At 37.8% G+C, this 18,418-nt stretch overlaps 1 protein-coding gene and 2 non-coding genes across 6 annotated transcripts in view; all 3 read right to left on the bottom strand.

Moving 5' to 3' along the window:
• NAP1L4 (nucleosome assembly protein 1 like 4) overlaps window positions 1–18,418 on the bottom strand; it is a 29,466-nt gene that overhangs the window by 3,964 nt on the left and 7,084 nt on the right. The window contains exons 5-15 of one of the 4 annotated variants that reach the window (XR_009274826.1): window positions 17,707–17,848; window positions 17,514–17,600; window positions 15,902–16,021; window positions 15,246–15,317; window positions 11,471–11,610; window positions 9,374–9,519; window positions 7,505–7,527; window positions 6,775–6,894; window positions 6,448–6,477; window positions 5,155–5,232; window positions 3,975–4,012 (exon numbers count right to left, since the gene is read on the bottom strand). Coding sequence is in view for 2 of the 4 variants with exons in the window: in XM_058806442.1 (XP_058662425.1) it covers window positions 4,007–4,012; window positions 5,155–5,211; window positions 6,448–6,477; window positions 6,775–6,894; window positions 7,505–7,527; window positions 9,374–9,519; window positions 11,471–11,610; window positions 15,246–15,317; window positions 15,902–16,021; window positions 17,514–17,600; window positions 17,707–17,848 (943 nt within the window). In the remaining 2 variants the exon portion in view is untranslated. The remainder of the gene's footprint in view (window positions 1–3,974; window positions 4,013–5,154; window positions 5,233–6,447; window positions 6,478–6,774; window positions 6,895–7,504; window positions 7,528–9,373; window positions 9,520–11,470; window positions 11,611–15,245; window positions 15,318–15,901; window positions 16,022–17,513; window positions 17,601–17,706; window positions 17,849–18,418) is intronic. The other 3 variants (XM_058806442.1, XR_009274827.1, XM_058806443.1) reach the window with 3 other exon arrangements.
• Window positions 13,963–14,083, bottom strand: LOC131559575 (small nucleolar RNA SNORA54). The gene has a single exon (XR_009274902.1). It is a non-coding gene; the product is annotated as a small nucleolar RNA SNORA54 (small nucleolar RNA).
• LOC131559576 (small nucleolar RNA SNORA54) lies at window positions 17,203–17,330 on the bottom strand. The gene has a single exon (XR_009274903.1). It is a non-coding gene; the product is annotated as a small nucleolar RNA SNORA54 (small nucleolar RNA).

Raw genomic sequence — 18,418 nt, 5'->3', positions numbered from 1 at the left:
CTGGGGACTAAATATAGGAAAAGGGGTATGTTTACACAAAACAAAATCAGCATTCTTGCTCTTAAATGAAAATTTAACTGCCACTGGTAGTTCATTGCATGCCATTCCTTTTTATTGAGGGGCAAGCAAAACACAGCAGCATTTTTATCTAAAGTTTTCTAAAGGTTTGTATTCTCCTTTAAACTGCTTGGTATTTGAACATGGCCGGAAGAGTGTGCAGGCAAAATCACTTCCTCTCCTCTTTGCCTTCTGGCTAAGAGCCATGATAAAACAAGAAATCTACTATTTAAAATGTACTTTAAAAAATCTTTCCATCTCCCTCCTTCCTTCCTAGTCACCTGCTATATTTAGATCAAGACACACCTAGGCTGACCACCGCAACCATTTCTGCCAAATTTTAATGATCAAACAAAACACTTGTTGTATTTTCTAATAAACTCCATTATCCTTTCCTTATTTCTGTAAACACTTAAATCATATTTACTGCATGTAAGTGTTTATCCTGTAAAAACTGAGTCACAGATATCACAAAGTTCTTTTTTAAGAACCTTTCAGTGTTGATTACTGCTCTCAGACAAAAAGAAATAAATACAGTTTGAGGGGTTCCTGGATCTGAGGCAGTTGTTGGAGGATTTTGAGACAAATACTGCTATTTTTAGGTTACACTTGAGGATGTATCTCTGTTGGCCCTATACACAGAATGTTTAAGCAGGCCCTAAGTATGAAGGCAGTATTTCAGATCCAGACTCCAACATAATCCATGTTCTCCCACCACTTTAACACACAGCACTGCCTTTGCTGAGGAAGCCTGCATGTGAGCCCCACGCTGCCTTCACCTACCCTCACCTACCCTGAGCCTCATGCAGAGCATCTCACAGCCTAATCCCAGAGCACATCAGCACAAAGAGAGCACAATTCCCTTCCAGTTACAGCTGCTCCAGCAGGCACAGGCACACTGAAGCTCATCTCTGGCCTTTGCTGGCTCCTGTAAAATCAGGGCCCAGACCCCAAGCTGTGAGTGGGACGCAGAGCTGACATCCACACTCCCCTTTAAAGCCTGAGCCTGCTCCTCCTGCAGAGCCCAGACGTGGTGACACTGGGTCAGCCAACCACTACACTGATCTGCCTTAGCCCCTGTGCTGTTTATCACCCCATCCTGGCAAGCTTTCCATGCTCTATTTCCCTAAATTAACTTCCCATGATATCTCAGAAAGATAGTGAAGTGCATTGGCCAGACCAGAGAGACTTGAACTGGCAAAGATAAGGAGGAATTGCATCTTATTTAAAAATAAATTTAGCAGTGAACACACATATTCAAGATCACAACCAGGGCTACAGAGACAAGAATTCTTCTGGTTGTAAACAGATTCTTTACAGTAACCATAAGCAGACTTTAATTCATCTTAAAATAGGTAGGATTTAAAAATTTTTTGTATCTTTAAAGTATTTCATTTCATATTCACTTATTCTGTGCAAGGAGTTTAAACTGCTCTGGGCCTTGAATTTCAGTCTGAGATACCATTCCAATGGATATGAACAAGCTGAGACTCCCACCTATTTTTTCTTTTTTGCTAACAAAGATCAATATATAGCTTGTTGTTACTGCCACTCACTTACTGCATCACTTTCTCACAATTAAAAATTGCACCTAAAATTCACAGGAACATAGAGCTAACACACAGAAGGAAGCAGGTCTGAGTTACTACTGCTTTCTTTCCTACACAAACCCCACTGTGTCTGCCCATCCAGGTAAACTGGTGCCCTAGAGGCTGGGGACATAAGCCCAAAATTTCCATGCCTTTTATTTTAGCAGTTTTGTTTTTTCAAAAGACATTGTAAAGGAAACACTGAATTTCTGTTAGTCTTCAGTATTTAAACACACTAGGCAAGATACATTCCTAGGTGATTCAAAGAGCAATGAAGTCTTTATCTCCTTACTTTTGCAATTCACTTTTTGGAAAGCTTCCCATCTGCTAAGGTGGCCATGCAGGAACAGGCAGATGAACAGGATCTCATCTGACTCTCCCTATGAACTCTGCTGCCAACAGCAGTATCAAGGCAGGCACCAGGCACTAAATCTGATGTCCTTTCCAGTGGAGAAGGTAGAAAGCCTTTCTGAAACATCTTCAATGTTAAAGTCCAATTATGGGACCTAAAACTGAATCTTATCTTTATTTCCTGTTCTCTGTTACTCAAGGAGAAAAAGCAAGGATATCAGAATGCAAACCCAGAGCTAGCTGGAGTTAAGTGGGCAACCCTAACCCAAACTGCCTGCCTCCACATCAGGGTCTGGAAATGAATTTGCTGCTGCCAGGTCCTGCCACTGTAACCCAGGAGACAACAGATCTTGAAGCCCAAGCAGTGTCTCACACACAGAGCAGCTCTTCTGCTCATGATTCAAACCAGCACTCTGCATTACCCTGCCAGCTACTTCTCAATTCCAGCACAGCCTCAGCAAGGTGAAATAAAGGCAGCTAAAGGAATGGGACATGCAAGCACATAGAAAATGCACTAGACAAAACCAGCTACATTATCCAGTTCTGTAGCATCTTCTGAAGCTACTTTCAATCATCTGACTGCCCAGTCTTCCAAAGTCACAACTTACACATGGCACAAGTGCTTTGTGTAAGAGATGATAATGAACTGGTTCTATCTGAACAACTCCAATGTACTTAAAAAACTCACAGGAAGGAAGGAGGAAAAGTTAACAAAACAGAAAGTGTTGACATGAAGCAAATGTACTACAACAATACAACAAATACACTACAACAATAAAGGAGAAGGTAATAGGGAAATGACTGAGAAGGAGAAACTGGATTTGAAAGGAAAACAGACCAATTATTTTTGTGTACATGGAAAAGAAAACTACTCTAGAAAAGAAAAGAAGGGAGTGGGAACTGGCAGGCAAAGAAAGGCAAGGAACAGGGAACAAAAGGATCAGAAAATGATACAAGCAGGAAAAAGAATGGAAAACAGGACAGAACTGGGGTATCAGTGTCAAAAAATGAAATAAAATAATTCCAAGTTGACTTGAAAACCTGGAGCCAGTGGCTAACAATTTTAACTGTAGGGAGGGAACACAGCTGTGTAACAAACTGCAGCCACTGTGACAAACAGATGTTCTACTGCTGCAGGTGAACCACCAGTGCACTAAAAACCAATTCAGAAGCACAGCTCCATTCTGAGTTTAACAAAGGCAAGGAAGGGCATTATCTATGCAGAGGGAGTGAGCTGGAAGGATTATACCTTCTTCTAAATAATTAAAAAAGACACAAGCCTAAAATACAGAGGGGGAAGAAGTATGGAGGCTGTTGCAGGCATTGTTCTCTGGGAGGAATGGGATGAAAGGTGAAAGATGACAGTATACAACAGAAGGAAATTTTTCTTTCTTCTTTTAAATAAAGAGACAGATGAACAGAAGAATAATACCTGTTCAGAATCATGAGAGATCAAGAAAAGGCTTCTAAGAGTCACTGCTTGCCTTTGTCAGGCAGCATAAATAAGATGCTAGAAAAGGCATACTAAGTAAGCTGATGACTTAGAAGAGTTTAGAAAGAGCAGAGAAGATATTTAAGAAATAATTTGCAAGTGCATTAGAAACAGTAAAGAGATGCACCATCAAACCAGAAACAAGGAAAAATACTCTGACCAGTCTCAGTATCTTTTACCATGTGTATATGAAATACAGTTTGATTGCTACGAAGGCAGAGCAGGAAGTGTGCCAGGAAGGCAGAGTCATACTGAAAAATCTACTTTAATTATATGATTTAAAGGCACTCATCCCTACCCATTTCTTTCTATTGTTTACTCATAAAACTTAAACTCTGAAGTCACCATTCTCCCATTTCTTTTCCCCATACAAGAAAAAAAAAACCAAAAACAAAAACAAAACAGAAAACCCTAGAAAACAAACCACATTGCATGACTACAAATGGGACTCTTGGAAGTTAGGTATGAATGGAATTCCACCTTACCTAGAAATGTATGAATGAATAACAGACTTATATTACACCTAAATGGGAAAAAATTGAAAGGAACTGTCAGCATGGATGAAAAGTGAAATGTACAAAATAATACAGGAGGCAACAACCATAACCTTCCAAGATAACTTCAGATTTTTTCCCCTACAGAATACCAAATCCTCTAGAAGGATACTTCACACAAACATATGTTGATGTAGAACTAACATTGTTTCTCAGCTGCCCAACTTTTACCCTTTATAGGTACACCACTGCATCTGAATCCTACAGAGCAGTCAGAATACTGATTTTTGCCAATCTAACCCTGTTTGATTGATCTTTGTACAAGACAGACTTTCTTTAGTATACAGTATTTCTCCTTAAGAAAAACAAACTTGACTCTTGATAGTGACAAAAACCATTTACTAATGATAGGATGATGTATAAAACTGTACCAGAAGAGTGACATGTCAAGCTGCTGTTAAGACTTTTATCCAAAGATCAAGCAGTTTTGCATGCCTTTCACTTTTTCACCTGTTTTTATAAAAAATTGAAAACTTTTATGATGTTTTAAGAACTACATGAACACAAGTCTGTCATCACTGTCCCAGCTTCACTAAATATAAGCATTTACCATGACTGAAGACCTGAAAAAAACCTATCAGAAGGAACACTAACCCTCAAGGCTGAATTTTAAGCCAGGTATCATAAAGTTTAAAATTCAAAGTTGAAGACTGACTTTTTTTTGATTTCTAACCAAGTACAGACATGTAGAGTCTAACCTGCAGCCATCAGGACAACGATAAAGAACAATTCTAAGGAAAATAACATAAACAAACAAGCTAGTTGAGATTTGTCAGACTAATTCTAGCTTGAAGTCCAGCCAAAGAACATCTAAATATGACCTTTCTGAAGGAAAACTGTAACAGCATTACACAGAGATGCCATTAAGGAGCAGAGGCACACAGATTGAAAATTATCTTGGTGCATGTTGGAAGCAAAAACTTGCATTTTCTCAACTGATGGAAACATTAACTTCTCTTTGAAGAGCAATTTGAGTGCTGGAGATAATAAAAACATTGCAGTCAGAAGCTAGGGTGTTTTTTTGATTGATCTTTTCACAAACTGTCATACCCTTAACTACACTGCTCATGATTATAGCCTGTGTTATCACTAAGCACACAGAAGTCCTTACCTTAGGATCAGTCTCTGCATCTTCGTCCTCTTCTCCCTCCTCTTCCCCCTCCAACTCCTATGACAAAATAGAGATAAACTAACAGAAATTAAAATAGGTTAAAAGTGCAACTTTTTGTAATGGACAAAAAGCAAACTAGCAAATTAAATTATCACTGTATTCCAGAATGTTTCAGATGTCAGCACTGGGCTGATTTAAAAGAATTCAGCATCTTACAAGTTTTAAATACAAAATCTTTAAAACATGGTATAAAGGTCTCAGTATGGCTTAAGGCAACCTTCCTATGCCCACTGCTAATGCAGTCCCACAGCAATTTTTAAACTTCTACCTAACAAATTATTTGGAATTTTAGTTCTGGTAATAGGCATACATGCCTGAATTAGTTCTTTAGTTCAGTCTCCCTCCAAAGACCCACTTTATTTAGATTACTCTAGACAGGCTATGCATTTCCTGTGCAGGATTTTTGCACTCAGTTTTACACACAACTACATAGTGATAACATCTGGCACTGAAAACCAATTAAAAATACATATACACACTTCTATCAATATCCAGCTTAAAAAAAAAATATGAAAATGTTTAGTCACAGCCTAAGCACAGAGAAAAAAAGAGACTGCATGCTGAAGGCTGCCAGCTCATATCACATCAGCTTGATAACCCCTGATGTACTCTGCTATGCTGAAACTGACAACAATCAGGGATGTACCTTTGACAAATCAGCAAGACAGCACAGTAATAGCAGTAAAAGCAAAAAAATGTAAAGGATGTTAGTTCATTTAAGTGTGGTAACATTTAGTGACTTTGTGCAAAGCCTTTCATAGTGTGTTTGTGTTCATACAACATTACTGCAAACAGACCAGAGCCAGCCTAAATTGTTTATGCTGAGCAGTTGCACACTTCCCCTTTTTCACTTTGCATTTGGTAAAACCCACTCTTCAAGCTTATGACAGCTAAAAGCTGACAGCTGAAATTCCACTACCACCTAAGGAACAAATATTTACCATGCAGCACTCTAGAAAAAAAAAAAGCTTGTCTTTAATTTTTGACTCATGTCAGAAAACAGTTTTCAAAGTAGTGGATAAAAAAATGGATATATGCTCTTGCAGGAAGTACTACTATGAAAAGGGAAAACCAGGCACAGTTTTTCAAGTCATGAATGCTGAACTCTTTTGGAAAGAAGTACCATGAACAAGAGCATTTATGAACAACTGTTTTCTGCTCCATATAGAATTATTCCTGGCACTGGAATGGAAAGGGTAGTCAGTAATCTATAAAAAATAGTGTGCATCTTACCTCCTCTTCACCTTCTTCATCTTCTTCAAACTGAAAAACAAACCCAAGGTTTAATTAGCTCTGCAAGTATTTGCATAAAAACTTCTGCAGTAATAGGTGTAACATATTCAAACACTGTAAATGCAGCTAAGCTCCTTCCAGAAGCAGAATAACAACTTATAGCAAGCTGAATGACCCTTTCCTATCCCCAAGTAGCAGGATCTCTTCAGGGTTTTTTTTTGTTATTCTCGTGTAATTAATACTTCACCCTAGTCTAATCAGAAAAGGAGCAGCATGTTTCTATGTGCTGACTAATAAACAAACTGCTAATTAACTGCTAATACATACATTATCATCATCCTCTATAGCTTCCCCAGTGAAGTACAGCACAGCACGAGGGACTATCCTTTCACGGAAGAAATGTCCAATTTCAAAATCTGCTGCTAAAGTGAATTCTGAGTCTTCATCCTGTAAGACAAATCAGCTTGAGTTTTCTACTGCAAATGTGATGTGACACACAGAAGCAGATGAAAATATTTCAAAGTACCATCTTTGGGAAAACACCACACTGTCATCACCAACCTTCAGGTCATAGGTACTTTCACTACATTTTGTAATAACAGCTAATAATAGCTAAATCTAGATTTGCAGAATTGAGATTTTCTGTACAAGCTTCCTACTTTACACACACAGGTTGTTAGTGTCCTGCCAAGACACCTTTTATTAAAAAGCTCAGACTTGGCTGGCTCTGGCATCTGATGCTGCAGAACTGCTCAGAATGCTCCAGACTGATTTTTCAAGTCAGGTACCAGCCACACAGTACTGCTGAGTGGGCAGGGAAAACAATGACCTTCCCAACAGTGACACTGGAAAGGTCTTGGATCAGCAAATTGTGGAACAGTGAACTGTCAATGGATTACTTGGAGAAGTTGACAGTATCTTTCACTTTATCAAGGTGAAGCCCAGCTTTGTCAAAGGCAAAAATAACAAAAAAAAATACACAGTACTTAATAAAAGAAGCCTGTAGTCACTATACAGTGACTTGGCAAAGAGCAATTGTGCTGTTTCAAAAACTTACCAGTGACTCTCCATCACCAGATACTGCAAAAAGAAAAAAGACAACAAATTTAAGAAATGCCTGTATACTCTCACCTACCTCAATGTTCAAGATGACAAAACACAGTATAGAGACCTTCTCATACCTGAAAACACTGAGGTTATAAAGGCTTCACAAGGTAGCTATTAAAACTATGACAATTCAGATTAGTATTAAGTTAAACCTACAGAAATTTTAAGAATTTCACATGTTGTAGCTAAAGCATCAGTGCTGCCATTTGGATGTCAGAGATTTTTGCAAAGGAAATACTCTTTCTACAAGGATGGGTTCAGAGGACACGCAGATCAACATACTTGGTTCCTCTATATATGCTGTAATTACAGTAACTTCATTTGGCTGGAGCACTACAAATCACTTCCTCTTCCCCAAAACAACTGGAACTAAATAGGTGAACATTTTGACATGAATCTGTAAAGCACTGTTGAGAAGAGGCCCAGTGTTGTAACCAGCAAAGAACAGGGTGGGTGCTTTGTTTGTTTAAAGAAAAAAACAACCAACTAACCAATGACCAAAAAAAAAAAAAAAAAAAAAAAGCAAAAAACCCCAACACAAATCAAAACGTACTTCCCTTCTTCCCTTCCCTACATTACCATGTGATCTACTGTGAAAGTGATAATTTGGCTCAGTTCTCAAGTTGAAAATGTAACTATCCACTGCCAGCAGATGTCAGTGTCTTGTCTTATACTGCTAATTCCAAAATGTATCCTCTGAGTATTTAAAAGAACAACGTAACACCAACAGAAGACAAATCTCCATGCTTTCTTCAAAGCAGCAACAAACATTAAAGGACATTTGTGTACCAACCCCAAATTTAGAAATACATATCCCATGTTTTTTAACCCACATACATGGGCATTTGCAGTAGTAATTAGGAGGGACAGGTAGTTCATAATAGCCCACACCAGAACCAAGAACCATTCTGTTCAGTGCACCTCTGGAATCACAGAAGAGTGTGGGATGGAAGGGACCTTGAAGATCACTAAGTTTCAACCCCTCCACCCTGGGCAGGGACACCTTTCACAAGACCAGGCTGCTGAAAACCCCATCCAGTCTGGCTTTGAACATTTCCATGAATGCCCAGAGAAGTTATGGATGCTCCAAACTGTTCCAGTGTCTCACCACTTTCACAGTTAAGAATTTCTTCCTAATATCCAACCTAAACCTGCCCTCTTTTGGTCTAAAGCCATTCCATGTGTCCTGTCACTACATGCCCTTCCAAAAAGTCCCTCACCATCTTTCCTGTAGGACCCCTTTTGTTCACAAAATAAACTACTTCCCTCATCTATGCTTGCAGAAGAGGACAATGAAAGATGGACCAAGAAAAAAAAAATTGGTGCTGGAATCCATCTGAATTGTCTAAAATGTGAGTACACATCTAACATTGATCTAGGAAAATAGGAAAATTATCTATGGAGTATCAAGGATCACTATTTATTCCCAGAAGAAAGGACAGAAAGTTCTGTCTCTTGACACAGAGGTTTCAATGAAACTGCTGTGCTGTAACTTGACCAACAATGGAACACAGCTCTTTTGCATGTTAGAAACAAATTGATGCATGGAGCCATCCTGTGGTAAAACACGTCAACTTCTTTAAGAGAGTCTAGGAGACTCTCCCTACTATGATTCCTGTTTACACTGCAAACCTATTGGTCAAATTCTACAGCATAACAGAACAAAATCATCTGTTTGGATGGGCAAGAGTTTGCAATCTTCCTCTAGTAAGCACTTTACAATGCAGCAGCATAAACAGTTTGAAAGTTTAAGTCACATAAATACAAATATATAACAACATACTTTAAGGATCCTAAATGCTTACATTTCCACACTTACCCTTTATTGGGCTGAAGAAGTTAAAAAATGAATCATTAGGTACTTGTTTAGTAATGGTTCGAACTGTGCCTCGGCCCTTGTGTTTCTGTTTCTTCTTGATTGTTTTAACTGTAACATTTTTGCCTTTCTTCCAGTCAATGGTGCACCTAAGAGACAGCAGGGGACAAACAGCATTTTAACACAAGGCACCAGGGAAAAGAAGGGACTGAGCAGCAGAGCAGCAACACCAAGGCCAAGATGGCTTATCACTGTCTAGATAAAGCTGCTTGACCAGTTATGAAGTGGATCATAGTTCTAGAGATTATGTGTATGTTGGACAGGTCAAATATTTTCCTAAATGAAAATGCTGTGCAAGTTTGTCTTGGCAGATTAATCACTACCCTCACTCCACCTGTAATTCAATTCCTCTGGCCCAACAACTGGACTTCTGTAACCAAGGCCAGGATTAAAAGCTATTCCAGAGAAAATCTCACCAGTCAGACTGTTAGAAAACAATACATGATATCCTTTAACTACAGGTCAAGGCAGTGTCCATTTACCCTAAAAATGCATGTCCAAAGAGTGGCCAGGGAGAGGGATGTTTGAGCTGTCCAAAGAGCAGTGCTCAGACTGACCAGGCAGCCAAGCACAGCAAGCTGAACAGAGACTAATTTTCAGTTCCATTCTGCTGCTGAACAAACTGACACTCAATGAAAAGTCTCTTTCCATTCAAACAAGTTTTACCCAAAGCTGTGCATGGCACATAGTGAGGGGCAAACACAGCTAATACTCCTACAATGGAAATAATGGTGTCACAGTAACCCTGAAATGCCTCCAAAATACCTTGTCCTATAGACAGATGGCCAAAGTCAGCAGTTTTATACTTAACCTGTATAACAAGGCACAGACATGTTTTCCTGCTCTACTTGTACCTTATTTAACACCTCCCTCAGGAAACATCAACTAAAATCAAAGTTCTGACAAATCAGCAATCCAGGAAAGCATTCCTTTATAATACTTAAACAGAAAATATTTTGCTGTAATGAACTAAAGTTTTCTTCAAAAAGGAGTGGTCTGTTACTTAGGCACAACTTTAACTAAACTTCAAGAAGAACATTTGCCTCACTGCAGGTGAATGCTGGATTCAACAACATCTAGAACTAGAAGTCAAGAGGTTTTGAGGTTGTCAGCACGCATTCACAAAACCAAGTACGTGGCACACCTTAAATGTGAGTTAAAAAACCCCAAAAACCAAACCACCAAAACACATCCTTGAAGGGGCAGAAAAAACCTAAAATAACCACCAAAAATACCAAAACAACCCAAATAATCAGCAAGAGAAAAGAATACTTAGATGCTAAGAACAACAGGGTACAAAAGCCATTTTTCATTTGTGTCAGCTCTGCCCTGGCACTGGAATTTGGTTACAGAGCAGTAATCCTGGATAGGAATAGAAAGGGTTTGCTTAGATGGAACAATTCTTTTACCTCCAAGAAACTATAATGTGGTGTTCAACTCAATAGGCTTCCAGAACAGACATGAGAATTCACCATCCACAGCTGTTTTCTGAGTGTGTGTTGCAAACACAATAAAAATAAAATTTAAAAAAATTGCTGCACTAGCCACAGCTGTCAGGATCAAACTGCATAACCATTATGTTCCAGCCTCAAAGCAGGCTGAAAGAACACATGATAAATATGACCTATTCCTGCCTGATAATAATAAACCAATTAGTGCTGGAATAAAAATTGCTGAGGATACGACAAGAATCCAAGAGAGTCCAAGGCTACTCATCAGACTGAGGATGGGGGTAGTCTGTGAGAGGTAAGAACTAAAAATAATTTACCCAGTTATCTGGAAATAAAAGGTTTGTTACCTTAGAGAATTATTAAATTTGAACAGTGTTCAGTTTAAAATGTACACAATGTTACAATATATCTCCATCTATGCATCTATTACTTCTGCATGCTGAGACTAACATCATCATCATCATACCTACAAATGTTCCCAGTTTTGAAGTCAGTAATCATTTTATCTTTACTAATCATTATCACAATAAGCAAAAAAAAATTATGCATTTGTACTATAGAAGCTTTTTTGAATTTCAGTTTTCCTTACCCGTCACAATCAACTATTTCAGGTCCTTCAAATGAAAAGGGATCTGTCTTGTCTGGCTCCGACTTCATCTTGTATGTTTTTGTCAGGACTGAATTAGAAAAGTAGTCATTGGGCCCAAAGTGGAACTCTAATGAGAAAGACTGGAAGAAATTTTATGTTACTACTAACTTTCATCTATTAAATAGTTCATCGGCATAATTATCATTAATCAAACTCTGAAAACAGGGAAAAAAAACTGATGGCAAACATATTTGAAACTACAGCAGAAGCAGGAAATTATGAATGTCAATGAATTTCAAATGTGCAAGAAGCTGCAACAACCTTGGCATATATTCAAATTAAAAACAGGTAATTAGTAGATTTCATTCACCTTCACATATAGAATTGCTGTCTTGAAAGCAAGCTTAGAGGTATTTTCAGAAAAGTCTTGATTTCATTTCCTATGGAAGCCTCTCATCATCCTTGCACTTGGGATGAAGTTGTTATTATGAAGTAATTTTAGCATTGTAACAACACCATGTGGTTCTATTGCTCCCCCAAGTCTGATCATGATCTTAAGAGAGTGAATCAGACTTTATTTCCAGTTAAAGCACAATTTAGATTGCAAAAGTCTATTTAAATAGCACAGTCCCCCTGGAACCAGAGGGGTTTTTATCCATTTGATAATAGAAAATCCTGCAAAGGAACACTGATTTCATAAACTGAGTCCTACAACCAACATGCCTCAACAACTTACAGCCTGAAGCAGATGTTTCTGGTACTCAGAAATTATTTGCAAAGATTCAGTTTCTTACATGGAGAACAAAAAGCTCCAGTTACAGAAAACCACAGCATCCATGATGCATCAGTTTTCAGTAAAGGTTTCTAAACTCCCTGCACAATGCTCACTTTGCACTCAGGATCAACTATGAACATTTCAAAGTACACTAAAACTCAAGCGGTCTTGGAAAGGGAGAGCACTAAAGAATAAAGTTTTTTGGCAGTATTGATTTAGTGACTTGAAGGGGGGAAAAGTCTGCAGGTCAGTTCAGCACAACAGAAGGCCTGAAAGCCAAAGCTTCCAACACCAGTGCCCAGCCACAGCATGTGTAACAGTTACTTTAAATATCTGATTTACTCTCCCAGTAATATGCATTACGAATTAGCCCTAATCTGCATACAAAACAGATTACATAACTGCTAAAAGACTGGCCCTGCATATACTTCCCCAGGCATTCTTCAGACTCAGGCCAGAAAACTCCCTGTTACCACCAAGTCTGCCTCGCCATCCTTTTTCTCAAGGCCATTCATGTGTGGACAAGATAAATAACTCAGGACAGATATTTAATAACAGCCTGCTCATCACAGATATTTATCCCTCACTCATCCCCCAAAGGCCCCTAATCTTTCTAAGACCCCATGAATCTCCTCACATGACTCATGCCTGCTAAGAGAGTGGTCCAGGAGTGATGGGGACCAATGGCAACAGCAGCCTCCCCAACCCCTGTGCTCCCTGATTAAGGACAGGAAGCCACAGGGACCCAGCAGTACCCTGGGCTATCTGTGCTGATTTCAGTGGCTATTTCAGCTTTGCTTCCCTTTAAAGCAATTTGAGACAGCTGCATGGTTTGGAGGCTGCCTTCAGCTAAGGCTAATCTCCCTCTGGCAAACATGCTCAGGGGAAGAGTTACAAACTTAGCTGATCCACTACCAGTGACGAACACTCATACCCAAATAATCCCATAAACCATCACTGGGGCTATAAATAACCAACCAGTGGCACTATTTAGCATGCAGGATCCCAAGGGCTAGCAAGACAAAAATATCTGCACACACTGCAGTTCAGCATCTCACTGTATACCTGCTAATTAGGAGACAAGAAGCTCCAAGCTTCACATAATATTTCAAGTGTTGTAATAACCTTTCCAATACTCTTTATGTGGACATTCCTGGGGTTTTTTAATCAAATATATGCTCATGAAGTTAAAAAAAAAGAAACTGCCTTTTTTTAAGCTACTTAAGTTATACCTAGATACATCATCCAGGTCTCAATATGCTAGCTAAGGATCCTGATGTCCTAATAAATATGTAAAGAGAAATTATAATTATAAAATACATATGAGTTTACCCATGTGGTTATAAAAAAAGTAAACAGTAATGGAGTCATTTATGCTTCATGCAGATGAAAGTTTCTATGTGCAAGCCATAACAAACAGGACTTTGAAGCACTTTATTTGCAGTCAAGTGAATCCACTTTTGGAGTGCCATAACTACAATTAATTGTTTTGGGTCAACAGTAAATCAGAAAATTCCTAATTATCATATATTTCTTGAGCAGCAAAACCTAATCCCCAGCAGAATTAGTGTATCTATGACACATTGGTTATGTGAAGCTCATACAGCACAAGGCTACCACTGCTGCACCAATTTTCAACAAAGAACTGCAGATTTTGTTGGAAGACAGTCACACACAGCTGCAGAACAGGTTTCACTCAAGCAGTTAGGAACACATCCTTTATTTCCAAATACAGAAGGGACATGGAGTTTGTCAGCCTTCCATTACTGGATTTAATGTAGCACTGGAATGGAACCTATTTGCAGAAAAATGCTGTCAAAAGGTTACGAACAGTGCAAGACAAGATAAATTCAGTGTGTAAAGAGCTCTCCAGTTTAAGGTACTATAAAACAAAGCTGAATGAGAACACAAAAATCATGTGGGCAAAAAAAAAAAACAACCCTATTCCCATCTCATCCAAATGCCACTGAATAGATATGCTTCAAGACACAACAGGCAATTTCTTAGAATACTTTATTTTGTGCTTAGACAACTCATTTTCTTCCTAAAACTCATATCCTCTCCCTAAGCCCTGCAATCTTTAGAAACTTAATTCTCAGTTTTTCTCTGCCATTCTAATTTCTTGCCAATTATCAGCCTGAGTGTTTCAGTACTGGCAGACTTGCTATTAACCATTAAAAGCTATTCTGAGAAAGTCCTCCTGTCTTTCTTATGTGAATCTTCAATGATGGCATTTATTTCAGACATTATCAGAAGACCATCACTCCATAAGGCAAAACAAAAAATACCAAATATAAGAAAAAAGCCAGAATGACAAAATTTAAAGAAAGTATGTGTAGGCTCAAATTCCATCCTTCTCCCTGCCTCCCCCTCAAAGGGAGTTCAAGGAATAAGTATAGTCTGCATAAACTGAATAAGCAGCAGAGCAACTTCAAGAAACACAGTATCTGTTTCTGTACATCGAACTTAAACAGAACAAATTTCCAAAATTAAAAAAGCATGAAGTAATACTTTAAAGAATAGTCATGAGGAACACTTTAAAAATACTATCTAATATATTTTCTATTCTTTTCAACAGGCATATTATCTATAATCATTGTCTTTGATTAGTATTACCAAGTCATATTGCTTTTGAAATAATATTTGATACACAGAATCTTTCCCACAATTCATTTTCAAATCAAAAGCAGCATGTAATTCTATTACTAAGAGCAGCTACACTTGAATTTGAGAGAGAAAAGAAAGCAAAAACTAGATAGATCTCAGCCAGAATTTTAATCTAGAAACGACAGTAATGTCAGAGCTGTCCAGGCTAAGAATGAAAGAGCAAAAAGTATGGAAATCTGGAGATAAATCTTTCAAAGGCAATGCATGAAAATAATACCTTAGAAAGAAACCTCCCCCACACACAACAACAGCCAAAGAGAGCTAATGAGTATTTTGGAATGCTGCTCACTTCATTAATACAATCTTCATGAGAAACAAGCAGAGAAAACTCACCATAGGCTGTCCTGGTTCAGAAAACTTAACTTTAATATCCTGCAGATGTTTCAAGATAGGTTCATCATATTCCTAAGCAGAAAAAAGCAAAATTCAATTCAGCAGGCAATACTTAGAAAAACAGTCACTCCTTAATTAAGAAGCATACCTTATAACTAATTCAACAATTTCAGCTAAAGTAAAGGTCTAGATCTAAATTTCTTAATCATAGTTGCAAATTCTATGTGCTAAATTCTCAATCATTTTAGGGCTGATCTTCAGTAAACAAAGCTGCTGGGATGTATTACTGAAGACACAGTAACTTCATTCAAGGGATTTATTACCAGTGAGATTCAGAGGCAGACACACTCCAGGGAACTCTTCTGTAACATTATTAAAAGCCACTAATAAAAGTGCAGGCATAACTACCTAAGCTATTTAACACAAATTCAACCAATCCAAGGTATTCTTACAACCTTGCAACAATAATCCTTTATGGATTAAACTAAAAATGCTTGTCCATCATTTCAAGCATCTTCAGGGATTGCAAAGACTCAAAAGATTTGGTGTCTTACACCAAAGGATTGACTCACACTCCACAAGGACTGACTATTAACAGGAAAAGCAGCAATTCATTTGATACAGCAGAAGTTGTTCATTTCAGAGTAAAAACTTACTTGTACTAATTCACTTAGCATATCTACATTCCTAAAGATAGTAAACCAGAAGTCTGGAATTCCTTTGACATTTGTCTCTTCTGCTTTTTCATCTATTACCACTGCATTTTTCAGTTCTCCCTGGGAAAGAAATACAGAAACAGCTGAGAAATTATTAAATATACTAAGAAGTCACAATTTAAGCAGAGACAGAAGTACAAAACAATTGCCATCTCTGAAGCTGTGTTTAAGGAACATTTAAAATTTACTTTTTTATTCCTCTGCAAATGAAGTTGAGATACAAGGTTTATTGACACAACTGAACATATACACAATTCAGACTTACTTTCAACTAATTTGAAATTCTTCTATATGAACACTAAATAGACCAAGTGTCTGCTTCACTGATTTGAAACAACAGAAATAATTAAAACATTTCTTTCTTTCTAGAAAGATAAAAAATACATATCTATTTTTCTATTAATCTAATTTCTGTAGCTCCATAAGCCACCTACAGCATTCCATCTAAAAATTTAAAATCTAACTTTGTTCTCTGAAATGCTTTTTTAGCTTGCCCATTTTGCAGAATACTTCTAAAGTTGTTTTTTACAGGTATCTTTCATTATTATGCTGTGTCTAATTATTACTATTTTGGGAAACAGGATGTCCTTCCACATAACTGATGTAAAAAAGAAGAATGAAGAAGTAATTTCTCAATCCTAAACAACCCTGGGAATTGAGTCTGAAAGCTGCACCTTTTCTTTTACACCACTAGATAGCAGCAGATATTTAAGATGTTTCTGGCAGTTGCTTGGGTTATGACGTGCCAAGAATACGAAGCTGCAATTTATTTCCCATCTAGACATGTTTCTGATTTTATTGTGTGGAATATGGCCTGTCAAAGCTGTATTTACACAGAGCCTAAGGAATGTTTTTTGCTCATGCACATGGAGCACTCAGTGTCATGCTCAATCTCAGGAGATCAGTAAAAACAAAGAACAATTCACTTTGAACAGAGAAAAAAAAAAAAAACAAGAAGGAATCAGGCTAAGCAAAAAATGCAAAGAAAACCTGACAGAATGGCAAACAAAGTTTTCTAAGTAGGCTGCTTTTCTGAGACAAAGCCTGAGCACACATCTCTAGAAATGATGCTGGGAAAGTAACAGGCAGCCCACAGACTATAAAATGCCTCCTAAATCTAGACAGCTCCTACTCAATGGACAAGTAGGAATCCACCAGACAAGCAGACACTTTATTAGCTCGATTCTGTTTTATGGCTGTGTGACAAGTGTCCCACCTGTATTTATGAAAATGAAAGCTAATTTTGTCCCCCAAAATAATGGAGACAGGCAGAGAACCAACCAGTCCTGTATTATCTTAGGGTTTCATGTAGCACTGGAATGGAACCCATTAGCAGGAAGGTGCTGTTAACAGGTTACGAACAGTGCCAACAAAAGCAGATCCTCAAATTTGAACAAAGGCTAAACTAATGGTGTAGAAGCTTTCACTGGCCAGAACAGTGCATTCATCACAAGAACACAGCACTGACACTAAACTCCTTTCAATGGCAAGAACAAGAATTTAACTCTGACAATCTGATATACCCATAGTAGATGACCCAGCTTATACTCACAGCCAGTTTTTCTTCATCCTCATTTTCACTGTGCCATTCTGCCTCTGCATCTGTGGGTTCAGCTTCCCCATTAATAAACTCTCTTCTCTGTGATAAAAAAACCCAAAAATGTAGTTGAAGATGTAAAATTATATATACATAACCAGAACTGATAGGAACAAACAAATAAGAATTATATACATAATTTTCCTACCTTATCAAAAAGAGGTTGATAGAGTGCTGCATATTTTCTCTCTAAGTCATGTACTTCTTCATAGAATTTAGCTTCTATATGGGCACATTTCACCTGGAGCTTTTTCAAGGCATCAATTCTTCTTATCACTGCTTTTGGAAAGCTAAAAATCAAAATTATTTAAGGTTAAAAGCTAGTTGGCTCAGCATTATTTCACGTATTACCGAGAATTAGGTTGCTTATAACTACATGCAATTTTAAAATAAAAGGCTTATGTCAAACATACATGTTTCTCCAAAACCTATTTCAAAAAGTTGAAAGAATCCTCTCCTACCCAAGTTGTTCTCAAAGGTGTTATCTTCTGTTCCATTCCCTGGGGCCACTACCCTCCCCGTGTAGTTCAGAGATCTGAAATTAATACCTTTGTTTACACCTAAACTTTGAGACTAGATTTGTGTTGATCCATCTATGAAAAATAAGAACTGTGCACTCTACAGGAGAAAGCTTTGTTTCATGGGTCATACTCATAAAGCACACACTGCCCATCTACACTTTCAATTATTAAACATTTAGACATAGTCATGTAAAAAGATCTCACTATAGAACTTAGGTTTTTTCTGAAAAGAGGTCTAAACCAGCGATTCTCAGTCAAGAAATAAAAGTGTAAGTATTTATTAAAGGCAGCATTTAAATCTACTTTACAGTCAATATAAAACTAAGTTTCAAACTAGGG

This window comes from Ammospiza caudacuta, chromosome 6 (genome assembly GCF_027887145.1).
Source record: "Ammospiza caudacuta isolate bAmmCau1 chromosome 6, bAmmCau1.pri, whole genome shotgun sequence".
Classification (NCBI taxonomy): Eukaryota; Metazoa; Chordata; class Aves; order Passeriformes; family Passerellidae; genus Ammospiza; species Ammospiza caudacuta.
Note: the sequence above shows the minus strand (reverse complement) of the source record. Positions and strands in the feature narration are given on the sequence as shown.